The 16,414-nt window shown below is 31.4% G+C and overlaps 1 protein-coding gene across 2 annotated transcripts; it reads left to right on the top strand.

Moving 5' to 3' along the window:
• The first annotated feature begins 2,601 nt into the window (after positions 1–2,601).
• Positions 2,602–14,935, top strand: LOC145829815 (uncharacterized). Of its 2 annotated transcripts, XM_082937683.1 has the most exons (10): positions 2,602–3,320; positions 3,462–6,336; positions 6,831–6,900; positions 8,029–8,104; positions 8,500–8,580; positions 12,421–12,565; positions 13,094–13,192; positions 13,553–13,681; positions 13,837–13,957; positions 14,348–14,935. In XM_082937683.1, the coding sequence occupies exons 1-10, from the start codon at positions 2,630–2,632 to the stop codon at positions 14,468–14,470; spliced, it is 4,410 nt and encodes a 1,469-aa protein (XP_082793809.1). In that variant the 5' UTR covers positions 2,602–2,629; the 3' UTR covers positions 14,471–14,935. The 2 variants fall into 2 exon arrangements, with proteins under 2 accessions (XP_082793809.1, XP_082793810.1); XM_082937684.1 differs by lacking the exons at positions 12,421–12,565; positions 13,094–13,192; positions 13,553–13,681; positions 13,837–13,957; positions 14,348–14,935 and adding an exon at positions 9,001–9,415.
• The last annotated feature ends 1,479 nt before the right edge of the window (positions 14,936–16,414 follow it).

Below are 16,414 nucleotides of genomic sequence, written 5' to 3'. Positions count from 1 at the left end.
TATGTTTTGTTTTAAGTATGCTAAAACATCCTTGACAAACTTAAGATAATTTTTATCGCTATATTAAAAAGTATACAATCGGTAAAAACTTCTACTCACTAATTTTATGCACAGTTTACCTGTTAACAGTACAAATATTTTTTTTTTGCAATTTTATTTATTATTTAATTTATTAAAAGTTTGTAAAACAAATGTAAACATTTTTCTATTAGCATGATGTTAGTTTTAACAGAATTATTAATTAGATAACTTCTTAAAGTAATTTAAAAATTGCCAATTTACTGACTACTCTTATTAGCAATTGTTTTAATTTGTAATATCTTTGTTATTCAAATTTATATTTTTGCAAAACTTTAATAAAATTTCTCTCATCTAGTGTAAAAACAAAGAACTGATAAACTAAAAAAAAACTATTTTTAGCTGTTTTGTCATTTTCATAAAAAAATAGCCTTAATTATTCTATAAAATAAACCCTTGCCAATTACGTCAATCAGAATAAAAACACTTTAAATAATGTTTAACATAAAAGTATTTCCTGTTTTTATACCTTAAACGGAATTTGAAAACTTATACAAAAACGTTTTTATCAGTAGTAAAGTATGTTTAAAAAGTAATCTAAAATGTATGTTTTTAAATATCTACCGCATTTACTGTGAATACAAAACTATGTTCAGAAATTTTACAGTATTTTATATTGTAAATAGAACTAATAACAATAAGGCAAAAAAAAATTTTCTTAATGTGTAAAAAAAATTTAGTTTTAGTTTTTTTTACGCAAGTTTAAAATTAACAAAAATTATCAAAATGTATAGTCTAAGTATATTAATGACCTATCTATTTTCTTACATGGCTAAACTATTAAAAAATATTTTATTATAAAACTATTAAGTTCATTATATGTACTGTTCCGAAAAGTACATGCTTTATTATTGTTTTAGTCATTTTTATATTTTATTATGGGAAATGTACTTTTAATTGTTTCAATAAGCTTCAGAATGAAATTTTTTAATCTAAATATTCATTATATTACAATAAGTTATCTACTAATTAGAAATAAATTTTTACCGTTTTAACTAAAAACAACATTTATTTGATTTGCTATAAATTTGATAAACATGATCGTATTTCATTTAATGTTTTTTTTAAGTATTCCTGATCGTGAAAAAAGTATAGAAGACATTAAAATTTACATCAGAATTGATCTATGTTAGTACTTTAAAAATTACTCGCTTATGCTTATGTAATTAACAAATCAACTTATCAAAAATAATTTTGTTTTTAAAAGTAACTTAAATAAACACTTATTACATTTTATAAACTTGAAAGACCTTTATATGCTTCAAACTTTTGTTAATCTAATTACTTTTAAAAACAGCAACAAAAATTTCATGAAATTTGTTACATAAAATCCGTTGTCTTGTTTTTCAAAATAAATATCCGTGTATAAAGTTTAAAACTTAGTACTCAGAAAAAGATTGACTTCCTCGAAAATTAATTTTTGCGAACGTATTTATGTTTAAACTAGTCAATGTTTTGAATAAAGCTAAAGTTTTGATTCATATAATACAGAGCTTTTAAACTAAAACTATACCAACTAAAGAGTTATTTTAGTCTGATATTTTTTATACATTCGTAATTTACACGTTACTTTAATTATTCAAAGTACCTTTTAATTTATTGTTTTTGTTAACTTGTTTTTATTTTGCATCTAACTCTATCAAGTGTTACATAAAGCAGAACAATATGCAGCTTCTTGAAAACAAAAAAAAAACACATATTAAAACTAGGTAACAAATCATTGAAAAGTAATTTTGGAAAGGATCCAAATTGAATACAAGGGTATGGTGCGCAGAACATATTTCGTGATTTCATACATGACTTGCATTACAGCCCCAAACTCAATCACCCGCGTCGAAGGCACGGATAAATTGAGTTGTTGTTCGTTTCGCGTAAACATTTGCAATTCAGATTCATTACGCAAAGCAACAGTGAATTTTTTTGTATAAATACATAAGCTTTAGGGTTTGAACAACTTTGTACAGCTAGAAAAAGTTATCTAGTTTGTTTTTCAGTTGTGTTTTATTTCATAAAACAGTTTTAGTTACTGTTTAGTTGAACTAGTTTTTTGTTACTATATTTAAAAATACAAGTTCATCTAAATCGTCTTGATTTATATTTCATTAAAAATAATGAATCATACAAATATGTCAGTAAACATATTTACAGTAGACCAAAAATTCCGTTAATAAAAGCTTTACAGCTTTTAAGTTTATAAAACACCGTGGCGTGTTATACATACTTTCTATCTTGAAATAAACTCAACATTCTTAATGAACTTCTTTTATTTTATAAAAAAATTAGACCGAATAAAGAAAGTTTGTTTAATATATGCATGGTTTTATTGTTAGCTATTTACAACAAGGATCCGTTTAGACAAGGAATCCTTATTAAAGTTTAACATTTTATAAAATGATTTGTTTTTGCATAAATATTTAATAAAACACAAAAATTCTAAGTGGCATAAACTGTCTATGTCATGTAATAAAATATAATATGATAATTTTATTCGCTACTCATTTAAAAATGCATTAAAACAGTTCGGTGTAAACAATAAACAAACCACATCGAAATGGGAAAGAAAATATTATCAATAATTATATTGTCAATATTTCTAAACTTGCTGACCAAAGATGTGCAATCGAGAGCAACCAAAAAACGGGCCGTTCTCGAAAAATTCCAAAAGCCGATCCTACAAAGAATAAAGGAGCACCACCGGAGGCGCCACCACTCCAAGCGGCAGTCACCAGACGTCCCCTCCGACACCCCTAGCGCGTCCTACTACGAAACCCCGGGTTCGTACAACGATCACGGCTACGGTATTCCGACGGACTCGGGCGGCTACAACTCGGGAGGCTACTCGGACACCTTCGGCAGCTACGACTCTAGTAATAGTGGAAACAGCGGCGGAAGCAACAGCAACGTCGGGCTCAGCATGGAGTCGGCTGATTATTCCTTTCCCGAGCAGATAAGGTACACCTCGCTTTCCGATCCGTCCACGGAAGACGCTCCGGGAAGGGCAAGCGTCGAGTCTTCGTCAACAGATTCTTCGAGCGACTATCTTTCCTACGGAAGCTCTGGAGGTTACGGAAGTTCTGGGGGCAGCTCACCTTACGGAAGTTCCGGAGGTTACGGAGGCTCGTCTCAGTACGGTGGGTCGCCTTACGGAGGTACGTCGGGATCGTACCCTTACTCCGGGTCTTCTTCGGGAAGCACGTCCGGCTCAAACCAAACTCCTTACCAGCCAGCTTACTCTCCAATTCGTAAGTTATGTACTGCTAAATTATCAGTAGAGTTTCTTAGTTAATGTTGCTCTTCCTTGAGTTGAAAAGTAAAAAAGTAAACAACCATATAAAAAATCAGATTAAAATAACCATTTAACAAACTTCATCAATTTTTTTTAGGTGGAAGCAACAGCTACAGCAGCGGTTCAACGGGTCAAGACATCAGAATCGGAAGCTCCTCAACCAGGTACAACCCCAACGACGACCAAGTGAGCTACACTAACGACCCCGGATACAACGCTTACAGCGGAGGAGGCATGGGTGTCAACGGCGGCTTATACCAGTACCCGTCGTCTTCTCCGAGCGGACCTTCGTACGGAGGAGGATACGGCAACAGCGGTTACGGTGGAGGCTACGGCGGCGGGTACAGCTCGCCCACGTCGGGCCGCTACGGACTTGGGTCTATAACGACCGGAGGTTCGAACGCTTACCAACCGATAGGTAGTGGTTACGGTGGGGGATATGGGGGTTACGGCGCAGGAGGGTACCAGTCGCCGACTCAGGGCTACGGCGCAGGCGGATACGGGGCAGGTGGTTACGGTAACCTGTACGTTTCTGGTATGCACGGAGGCGGTTACAACTACGGAGGGGGAAATGGAGGATACGGGTCGCCTTCTGGTGGGTATGGCAGTCCTTACGGCGGAGCTTCCATCTCTAATAACCCGTACATGAGCGGTGGTATGCACGGGATGAACCAATACGGAGGTGGATCTCCTTACGGCGGTGGCTATGGTTCTCAGTACGGTGGGGGTCCAACAAGCTCCGTCAACCCTTACATGAGCAACTCCTACGGTTCAAACGGAGGCAGTTATGGAGGGCAACCAACAGCGAGTCAAGGATACGGAGGGTACGGCAGTTCTGGAGGCAGTTCACCTTATGGCAGTTCTGGAGGCAGTTCACCTTACGGAAGTTCTGGAGGTAGTTCGCTTTACGGAAGTTCTGGAGGCAGTTCACCTTACGGAAGTTCTGGAGGTAGTTCACCTTACGGAAGTTCTGGAGGATATGGAGGCTCACCATACGGTAGTTCAAGCGCACAAACTCCCTACGGCAACACGGCAAACACTAATTCTTACGGTGGCGGAAGCTCATCAGGTGGTTATCCGTATGGTGGGAGTGATACTGGTGCTTACAGTGGTAACCAATACGGAGCTGGGTCAGGAGGGTCTAATTCAGGTAGCTCTGTAGGAGGTAGCAATCCGTACGACCCGTATGGTAGCGGAGGTTCGTCTCAAAGCAGTAATCCTTACGGAGGCCAGTCTAACAGCGGAAGTAGTGGATATGGTGGTAGCTCTACCAACAGTGGTGGTTACCAACCAGCACCCTCTTACGGAGGGGGTTCTTCCAGCAGTAGTTCATACCCGTACGGCCAAACCTCGGGATCTTCTAACAGCTACGGTGGAGGTTCAGCAAGCAGTGGAGGGTATCCGTATAGCGGGAGTAGCTCCTACGGAGATAACAACTCCGCATACAGCGGAGGTAGCAGTTCTGATCCTTACAATTCGTATAACAGTCAAGCAACAAACAGTCAATCAAACGTTGGCCAAAGTGGAGCTTCATCTTACCCTTATGACTCTTCCAATTCTTCACCAATAGCGGGTAATGAAAACAGTTTTGGAGGAACTTCCAACGGAAATATTTACCCTTCATACGGCGGTGCTGGAAACTCAGCAGGTGCTTCATCGCCTTACAACGGTGCTTCAGATACGGGCTATGGATCTTCTGGTAGCACAGGTTCAAATCCTTACGGTACAAATAATTCGTATGGTGGTAATTCAGATACAAGCTACGGGTCTTCTGGCAGCACAGGATCCAATCCTTATGGAACAAGCAACTCATACGGAGGAAGCAACTCTTACGGCGGTTCGCAAAATTCTGGTTTGTCTGGTTCTTATCCTTACGGTTCAAGTGGATCTCAGGGCTCAGTAAATGGACCGAGTGGCGGAAGCAACGCCGGCGGTTCTTATGGCGACACGAGTGGCGCGGGTGTTTACTCACAACCTGCAGACTATGGTGACTCTTCGAGCTCAGCTGGTGCTTACCCGTTGGGAAATTCTCAAGGATCAAGTTTCGGAGGTAGCACGGGTGGGTCTCAGTTCACACCGAACTACGGAGACACGTCAGGAGGATCTTACGGGCAGTTTGGAAACTCAGAATCATCTGACTACGGCGGAGCAGATTCTTATCCTTATGGATCATCGCAGGGTTTCGGAGACTCTTCGCCATCAATACCTTCAGCGGAAACTGAAACCGGAGCACCGAACCCATACGCAAATGTTGGGGTTGAATCTGGTTCAAGCAATTCTGGCAACACTTACAACTCCTACTATTTACCAGGCCCCGCCGGTTCCAGTGACGCAACAGGGTCATCTTCTCCTAACAATTACGGTTACACAGATCCTTACGGAAGCACTAATCAAGGTAGCGAAGAAGAGCCGGCGAGCCCGTCATCATTGTACAATTACGGAAACCAAGACACCTTGTCCAACCCTTACTTGAACAACAACTACGTTTCCTCGCCAGACGACGCTTCTAACAATCCCTACCTTTCAAACTCTGGATCGGCATTGCCGGGCGCTGATTCGAGCGAATCGATTTATTCGTTCCCCGCTTACCCCGTCCCCGGATCGGACAGTTCAAACGGTGATGGTGCTTACGGGGGTCAGGCAAGTAGCGAGCAGAATATATATGGAGGATACGGCGAAAGTAACACTGGAGACAGCGTTCCGCCGCCCATATACCCCTACAACGGAGGCCAGAGCGCACCATCGAACCCCTCTTCGGGCGAAAGCTACGGCTACGGAAGTCAGGGTGGCAGCCCGAGCAATGGAGAAACGAGCAACTGGGGTGACACAGGTACTGGTGGTGTGGGCAGCTCGAACGGATGGGGCGGTTACTACGAGAACCAAGGTGCCGGGGAAACGGATAATAGTTCACCGTACAGCTACACGTTGCCGATATATAATCCGTCAGAGGGGGATGTTTCAAACTCTTCAAGGTTTTTTTTCTAATTAACTAGTTGTTTTGATTGAGTAAATTAGAATAGCTATTAACTTAAACATATACGAAAGTTGAAGTTATATCAAACTGTATATAACTGAACTTAGGAAAAATGTAATTATTAGTATATAAAGTTTTTAACTAACTTAATGATATCACAAACTATTAAAGCAAAAAATACGTTTTGAAAAATTTTTGCAAACTTTAACGAAACTTCTTCCAAAAGAGCTTTTTAATTATGTATTAATTGTCAACTACTATAAATAACTGTAAAAGGTTGATTACTTTTGGTGTACAACTTACCAACTTTTTATTTATTTCTAAATAAGTATTGATATTTAGTTAATAAAAATAAGTTTTGTTAATTTAAAGGAGCTACGTAAAATCATTAGTTAAATGTTCGTGTTGAATACTTTTTTTTAATTAACAAATACTTTCAATGTTGAATATTTAATGTAAGAACAAGACTTTAATAATAAATGCGTTTATCAGCTCTGGAGCAAGCGGAAATTCCAATCCATATGTGCTGCCATTTAACCCTAACCCAGGCAATGATGTAAACGTTAGTTTTAAAATTATAAATATCTATCAATTAGTGACTTTGTGTAATATTTCTGATGACATATATATTTATTTTTAATTATTTTGTTTAATGGCTTTGTTCAGATAACAACTTTCAGCAAAACTAGGACTTTATGTTATTTAAGAATAATCAAAAGCAAACGCTTCGTTCAAAAATAATAACAAGCAAGCATATTGAAAAATCTATATAAAGAACTACACAGGAATAATACTTATAAAATAGTTTCTTTAAAACAATCACTAGTTGTTTTTTTTTTAGGTTTGCCGCATTAAACTTTTGCAATTTTTCAATTTAAGCTAGAAACTTTGTATATTTAGAACAAAATAAAAATATTCTTTTAATCAAAGCAAATTACCCAGTTAACTATTATCTTCGAACTAAAACATCATTACAAAACTATATTGTTTAGAAATTATTAAATGAAAACAATGTTAAAACTAAATACCAAAACTATTTGATAATTATAAAATAGAGCTTTTGAAATAACTATAAATTAATTTTTACTTGATCGAGTTTTCTTTAATACAACCAAATGACCTTTTACCGACTACTTATAAAATTTTAACTGTCGATTTTCAAAGTAGTCGTAAAAAGTCTTATTTTTTAACCTTTGTAAAAAGCTTGAAATATTTCAAATAGTTTGTTCTTAAAAGTAGCAAACTGTAATAATGAGCTTTTTTCACAAATTTTAAAACAGTAAAGATTAAAATGCAAATTAAGAACAACGTACAAAGACTGTGAAATAAGTTTTTAAGGCAAAACCACTAAAAACATTTTTTATCAAATATGACAAAATAAGTACTTGTAGTATATGATAGCTTTTTTTTCTTTTTACAATTTAAATATAATCATTTTTTGTTTGTTTATTATCTAGCCTTCGTAAACTATAGTCAAGTCATTATAAATATCTATCTAGTTAGGCCTCTATTATTCAATGACTTTAATAGAAGTTTTACTAACTAGTTTTTAAACTTTTTTTTATCGAATACTTTAGTTATATTTCAAGTAAACATGTTTAAGTTTTATAGCTAAATTCTATCAACTTTTTGCTTCTTACTAAAATGAAAACATTATGAGTTCATATATCAAAGAATTAATATATTCCAGGATAACAGTGCTGATGAATGGCAACCTGTAGGAGGTGATGCTTATTCCGATGACAACTCATATCCCCCACCTCAAGGCTAGTTATGAAACAGTTTTAAAAATTTAGTGTTTTTTTTTTTACTTCTCTTAAGTTAGAAATATAGACTGTACAAAAATGTTTAAGTAAAAAAAAATCTTATTTTATATTTTTAAACCAATACCAGGGGTTAAAGAACTTTCTCAATTAAACTTTTCAAAAATTAGTATTTTATGATTATGAATTGTTAATTTAAACTGTAGCAGTATGTTTATGTTATGTTTTTATAAAGGTATTGAAAATACTAAATACGTTCGTTTTATTTGCTATAAACTTAACGTAAAAATATAACACGCATAGTTTAAGTTCCATAGAAGAAAAACAAATCCTGATCTTAAGAAAGAAAAAAAATTATATACAAATATATTTTTTTAAACATTGCGTTTGAATAACAGAACCAGTACAAAATCAATATCCAGGAGGAGAAGTAGTACCACAAGAATCGCAACAACCAGCTGTTAACCAACCATCTCAGGGTTAGTTTGCTACGTATAAGTTTGTAAAAGCATTTCTTTAACTGCTTAGCCCCTTCTTTTATTCTTTTAAGCTGTTGTAGGTTTTATCTTTAACACAGTTAAATTTTTTCGATTTGAAGGAAAACTAATGGTTTTTTTAGTTTGTGCTTTTCGGAACACTGTGATGTCTTTTTAAATTCATAAAATTCATCATGTTTGATGTAGTCTTAAATGTAGAAGTGTATATAAAGATAGTCTATTAAGAGTTTTTAGTCAGGCCGCTTGCAATGCATTTAAGTTTTAATCCGTTAGAAAGTTTACTTTTTCATTTTTGTTAAATTAAAGAAAAAAAAAACTGGTACTAATTTTCAAGGTATAAACGATTTTTAACAGAACTTTTAATAATTTACCTAAATTTTCAAAATAAAGAATAATTTATAGGACGTCGGTCAGCAAGACACCGAAAAGGCGCATCGAAAAGAAAAGCAAAGCAAAGCGGTCTGGCTAGAAACAAGAAAAGCATTAAGCAAATGCGAAGGTTGAAAAAGAAGAACAGAAAATAAGCAAAAACTTTTTAAATTTAATTGTTTTGATTAAAAGGGCTGTTTTTGTTGATTTTGATTTGCAATTAGGTTGTACATGAGAGAAGGTTAACTGTCTCAAAAATAGTTACTGCAAATAACATTTTAATCAACTTCTGTAACACTAATCATAAGTTGTAGTTAAGTGAAAAAAGCAGCTTTTATAGTTTAAATAAACTTTTTATTTTTACAATTTTTTTTCCACGTACTCTTTTTAACTACATTTTCTAACTTTATCATACCTTTTTCTAAATATAAACCTTAAAACTGTTTGATTTTTTGCAATTTGAGATGCTTTTGTTAAAAACAATAAGTGTAAACAGTTTTTATAAAAAAAAATCTTCAGTCCGACAGACTGATTTGTTGCTAGACAAGTCTAGAATATGTTTCTTTTAGTAGACACAAAACCACGTGTGATCTTTATTCATCCAGAACGTTATTTTTCCGCATGATAGGAGCTAACATTTTTTCTCAAATTTTCTAGAAATTTCTTAAAAACATTGAAACATTTATAAGTAAAAGATTATGTAAATTAACATTTCTTAATAAAAAATAAAAGACTCTAAGATTATAAATATCTTATTAAAACTATGTTTTCTTTTTTCAAGCCGTTAATCTTTCAAAACGATCAAGTTGAAACTTTTTGGTGCTTATGAAATATAACCTTTTTGGTATTTTATCACAAAGTTTAATAAAAATTCTTTATTATTTTCGTGTTATTACCATCGAATAAGAATTAACGAAAAATATATAATTACTATAATTTGAAAACTAATTGATTTAACTAAAACAACATACTATAAGATTACAGCAATATAGTTTTATTTTTACATTACACTAACAAGTTAAAATATAACTAATTTAGAAATGTTCTATAATTTTTTTTTAGTTTACGTTGTGTTAGAAATACTAAATTTATACTAAATTAAAAAAAAAAAAGTGTATAACTTTATACATTTTTTTATTTTTGGTATTCAAAAGTAATACAGTTAATATTTTCAAAAGTTTTCCTTAAAATAAACATAACCCTTGAAAAACAAAACTACATCAGTAAAAACATAGATAGCCATTCATCATTATTAGTATCATAAAAGTTATTAGGTTAGTTTTATAAGAAAATACATTAAAAAATAAGTATTATGTATGTTTAACAAAATCATTCAACTGTTTTTTTTCTGCTAGCTTTCTTAACAAACCTTAATTTAAACTTATCTTAAATACAGCTTAAAACTTTAAAGTTTAGTTTATTAAGTTCTAAAGTTTACAATACATAGTAATGATATATGTATCTTGATCAGAGTATTACTATAAACGCTAGTTTTGATTTTAACAATTTTATAACGTTGTTTTTTAATTTCGAAAATAGTACTCAAGACTTTTAATTTCATTTGATATCATTCTAAAAAAGACTAATTTTATAGAACCAAAAAAGTACGATTATAAACTTTTTCTCATGAAAAAATAAAACCACTAATTAATTTTTTTATTCAGTTTTTAATAGTAAGTTTTAGTGAGTTTATTCTAGCTTAGGGGTGGGCAACGTAAATAATTGAAGGGCCGGATCCAAAAAAAATCATTCCTTAGCGGGCCGGAGCATTTCGAGTAAGTGATCTACCGAATTCAGTTGGATCCTTATTTTAGATCCGGATCTTTATTCAAAAATGTTATCCGGATCCGGCTAAATACTAATTTTAGACAAGGTTTTGTATCCGAATAGATTCTATTCAAAAGAACTAATTTTAAAAGACTTGGATCCGGCTGGATGCTAATTAATCTGGTATTTTAAAATTTTAAGTCAATTTATTAATTACCAAGGTTCTCAAGTATAAAATTTTAAGTTAATTATTAGTAAGTACTCATAATTCTACATTTAACACAACTCTAAACCGAATTAATACTAGTTAGTTTTATAAAACCAGTAATTTAATTATTAAAAGTCACTCGAGCCTAAGATTTCAAACTAAATATTAAAAAAATTTAACTATCCGAAACTATCTAATTTTGGTAATCCTTGGCTCGAGGCTGCATTAATAAAATTGTTCAGAAGTTAACTAACATTACAAAATTAAACTACTATCTTTTAATTTAAAAACCTAATAAAAATTCATTTAAAAGTTTGTTAGATTGTAAACTGGTATTACAAACATACCTAAAAAAATTCCTAAACAAATCATAATTAAGGTTAAAAAGATATTGTTTTGAAATATTTTCATCAGTTGGTCATAGTTAAACTTAACCATTTAAGTAATCAAAAATTCCTTAATTAAAATATCAAAAGCAGAAAAGAGTGCAAATTTTAGTCTCAACTTGGAATGTTCTATTAAGATGTAGAGTTGAGCAATTTTACTTTAAGTAGGTGTCAATGTTATTAAAAACTACTTTTCTTAACATTATAAGAACAACTCACTAGACATCTGAGAAATACAACAAATTTTTACATGTCATTTTCATGAAAATTGTTATGGTAGGTAGAATCATCAAAGTTAGTTCAGCAAACAATTTTTTTAGATAATTTCAGGAAGAATTAATTCAACTGACTTAAAACAGAATCAGGTACTATAACAAAAGAGTGTTTTTATTACTACAAAAAAAAAGCCACTTTTAAAAACGTTTTCAGGTTAAAGTCTTATAGTTTATTTTGTGAAAATAATATAAAAAAGGTTTTGTACAAATTTTGTAATGTTTACATGGGCTTGTAGGATTTTATATAAATTTTTAAAATGCTTAGCGGGCCGGATCATCCACTCGCGGGCCGGATAGATTTCGTCCGCGGGCCGGATTCCATTTAAATTTAAAAAAGGTTTGGGGGCCGGTCATTTTGACTCCGGGGGCCGGATCCGGCCCGCGGGCCGTACGTTGCCCACCCCTATTCTAGCTCTACACAGCTTGGTTTACTATAAATTACATTTTTGATACGTTCAATTTTGATTAAATTAAAGTAAAGTTTTGATAGATTGTCTCTTAATATTTTGTAGACCATAAGTACTATAAAATTACAAGATCAAAAATATTTTAAGGTAATTTCTTTGTAGCGTGAACTTGTTTACTAAGTTATATTATAATCAAATTTGCTTAAGTTTGCTACAAAACACTTTTAGGATAAGCAAAAACTATATATAAAATAAGTTTTGATAATCCAAACAGCAGTCAATTTTAAGTAAGTTACTAGTTTGTATCATACAGCAGATGAACTTACTTATAGAACACGTAACATACAATACAATAAGTCTTAAACCTAAACTATTATGATTGACATGATACTAGTACAGACACTTTGTAGAAAAGCTTCCAGACCTCAAGCTTGACAAACGAAGGTTAATCAGTCACTTTTTCCTCGACAAAAAATCGGTTGAGTCGCTATTGTGCGCCAGAGGTGAAGGTTGTCTTTCTTCTTCAGCAAACAGCGCCCCATACTCGTCAATGCGGTATGTAGCTAGCTTCTTTTGATTTTAATTGTGTTTTAATTTTTTAATTTTTAATTACTGTCTCTGTAAACGCAAATAATCACCACAATGAAGAGCTGTAGTAGTAAAGGTTATCATCATTTAATTAACAAAATTTACTTTTTCTCTCTTGAATTTTAGTAATTGTAACATTTTTTAATGTAAGTTTCTAATAATATTCAAAACTACTTCGAATATACTTATTTTCGCATAGTTAATTACCCACATTTAACTTTAACTTTACTGAAGCAGATCTTACTAAAGTTTTAAAGCTTTAATATCTCTTTTAATCATTTGAAATACTCTTACACCATCAGTTCTACAATTTTAAACTTAGTTTAAAACAAAAAACTTACAACTAAATTGTTAAGCCTGAAAACAATATTTTGTTATTTTGTTAATTTACAATATAAGAAACTATAACTTACACTAAGATAGATTCAAACTATAACAAACTTTTTAAATTTATATTTTAGTCTTGATTTAAAAACAAAACAATTAATTTTCAAGGAGACTTCTGAGATTTGAAACAACAGTTCATAACATCGGAGAAGCCGATTTCTATCCTTCTATGGCCAAAGAAGACTGGATTTGGCACGATTGTCACAAGTAAGCAAGTCAAAGTAATAAAAACAGTTTTGTAAATTTTACTAGCTTTAATACGCGACCAAATTTTTAAATTATATTTTACGAGCGCGTTTTTTATAGTAATAGCTAAACAAAATAAACTTTTTTATCTAAACAAAAACTTAAAGTGAAAAAGTTACAAACGTTTACTACAGTTGTAAAAATAAAATTGTAAAAACAAGTTTTGGATCTTAGAAAATTACATTAATAATATGTTTTTTGTAATACTATTAAATTCGTAGTATGTATTCAAACTTTTGTTATTGTTATTTTTTGTGTTTTTCGATTTTATAGACTAATAAACAGTTTTTAACATTTACTCTAAACTACAAAAAATTACAGCCATAACCATAGCATGGCAGTTTTTACTCACTACGACCTTCTGGATACAAACAGAAACAAAGTTGCTGAAGGTCACAAAGCGTCGTTCTGTTTAGAGGACAGCGAATGTACTGGTGGTGCTAGAAAAAAGTTAGACGCTTGCTTTTGATTTAAACCTTTATTTTCTTCTAAAAATAAGCTTATATCTATTGGGTTGTATTAATACATAGATAATACTAGAAAAGCTCAACAGATAACAATTTTTTTAAACATGTCTATATTTTTCTAAATCTTCCATATTTAAGGTTCGACTGTAAAGTGGGACACCAAGGAATCACGCCTGGTTGTATGGATATATACAAAGCAGGTCTAGACTGCCAATGGATTGATGTTACTGGTATACCATATGGAGAATACATATTACAAGTGAAAAAATTATAATACTCATATTTAAAAAAAATTATATTTAATAGGTCCTAAAAGCTGAAAAACTGTAAAGCACATTTTACTCGTTTAGTCAAAACAAATATACTATATAAACCGATATATGTTCTATATAGACAGTAAAAATATAAACTCTTTGTTTTATACCGGTATTACATAATGTTTTGCATACAAAATTGTCAAATTTATTTGAAACTATCAAAAAATAATGTTTAATAGTTTTTGAATAAAGATTTGTTTAAATATATTTAAAGACTCTTACTTAACATTATTTCAGATTATTTTAAGTTTTAAAAATTAATTTCAATAGCTAGTTTTGGTAAACTAATGTTCAAAAATTACTTGTATTTAAGTATATTTTATTATTTTTAGGTAATAGTAAATCCTCAACGTCTCGTTCGTGAAAGTAATTGGGAGAACAATGGGTATGAATGCCAAGTAAACATGTACAAAAACACAGCAGAGATATGGAGCTGCAAAATGATCGGAGTGTGATGATTAGACCTGTATAATCCAATCGTGTAAAAGCTACATATAATACGAATAACTGTGTATTTACAATAACTTAACTTTAATTAACGATCATAAGTTTTTAATTACTATAAATGGGTCATGAAAGTTTTTGTATGTTTGTTATCCAGTTTTCATAAAAAAAACGATCATTTTCCAAACCCGAATATTCAATAGTTGTCTTATTTTTCTAAGTCTTTTATTTTTTCATTACAATTATCGAGTGTGAATTTTAGTATACTCAAGCATTTTGAAGTGTTACTCCTAGTTAGTTATCGTGTTAGATTAGAACATTTTAAAAATAATCACTCTAAAAGTTACGTATACATCTTTTAAAATATAAAACGTTTGTATAAAGTTACTTTTTCTTCAAATGTTTTTCAATCAAACTATTTTTTGAGTGATTTTTTGCACACACTTCAAAATAAATTTTAGAGACGTTAGTATTTAAAATAAGAATTAACTATATAAAATTTGAATCAAATATAACTATTGTTAAACAAAGTAAAACCATATTTCAAATACTGAAATAATGTCTTGAAAACTAATTTAGATTTAACTATATAATAGAAAAAATTTATAGCGAAAATTTTTTAAAGTTCAGTTTAAAAACATTGAAAACCAGAATGTGAATCAATAAAAACTTTTTATTTTTTATATCATAATTACTATAATTAGTTACGTTGAACCTTAGTAGTAAGTACATATTGTTTAAAATAAACATACTTTAAAGTGTTTATAAAAAGATACATTTTTACAAATTTATGTTTTATGTCTATAATTTTATACTAAACTTTTTATATGCGGTAGAACATCCTTTAAAACATAACTATGTTGTTGATTATTGCAATGGTTTTATAACTACATTACTTTATTATAGTATTTCTCATTCTAACACTAAACGGTTTATTTTACTGATCCGTATCCGGACCTGCTTTTCAAATCAAGATCCGGCCAAACCCGGATCCAGTTAAAATAGAATTTTTATTTAGATGTTGAACTTGACCTCTTAGCTTTTTTTATTCATTTGAAACCTATAATAATTTGTAGGAAAATGTTTAAGTCCATGGGTCAGATTTACAGCAAAAATATTTTGCGGGCCGGACATATTAGGAAATAAATTCTGGTGGGCCGCGTGATTTTGGGGATTTTACTTTTTTTTAAATTTTAACTTAAAACTATATTTAAGTATTGAATTTTAACTACTACCACATACAAAAAATCAAATTAATCGTGCATTTATTGAAAAGAAAAGCTCATAGTTGATTGTTTAGACAAGTTTGTTTTTAAGATAAAAACTACGTCTCACGCCAGAGGTTTCTGCTTGACGGGCTAGGTCCAGCAAATGGGCTGTACGTTACCCGTTCCAAAGCCAGTTGTTATGTTCTGGTTAATAATTAATAGAAGTTAGATAAGCAATTTCTGGTTTGTTAACTTTCAGTTAAACCAACTTTGTTGTGAAATAAGGGTGGAAAACATACGACCTGCTGGTAAAATACAGCTAAAACTTCAGTTGCAAAGACAACAATTTCTACTAAATAAAGATATAAAGAAATATGTTAAAACAATTAATTTAAACTATGATATAGAAAAAAAGATTAAACTGGAGTTTTAATTTATTGTTATTGTGTTATAACTTGATGCGAGACAAATTAATAACTCTGTTTCAAGACAGTTTTAAAAAAGATAACAAAATTAAGTTTAATACTTAAAGTTTATTAAAAAACAAAAAAAATACAAAAAAGTTTACAAAAAAATTTAAAACAAGTTAATAAACTTCCCCAAAAACTGGTGTTTCTTTATGAAAAACTCCAATAGAATTAGTTACATATAATATGTTTTGGTTTTAAGAAAACAAATAGAGAGATCTCAACTGCTGGAGGAGAAGTAATATATTTATTCTTTCAAAAATTTATTTTACAAACTAAG

This window comes from Thalia democratica, chromosome 2 (assembly GCF_965202585.1).
Source record: "Thalia democratica chromosome 2, ktThaDemo2.hap1.1, whole genome shotgun sequence".
NCBI lineage: Eukaryota > Metazoa > Chordata > Thaliacea > Salpida > Salpidae > Thalia > Thalia democratica.
Note: the sequence above shows the minus strand (reverse complement) of the source record. Positions and strands in the feature narration are given on the sequence as shown.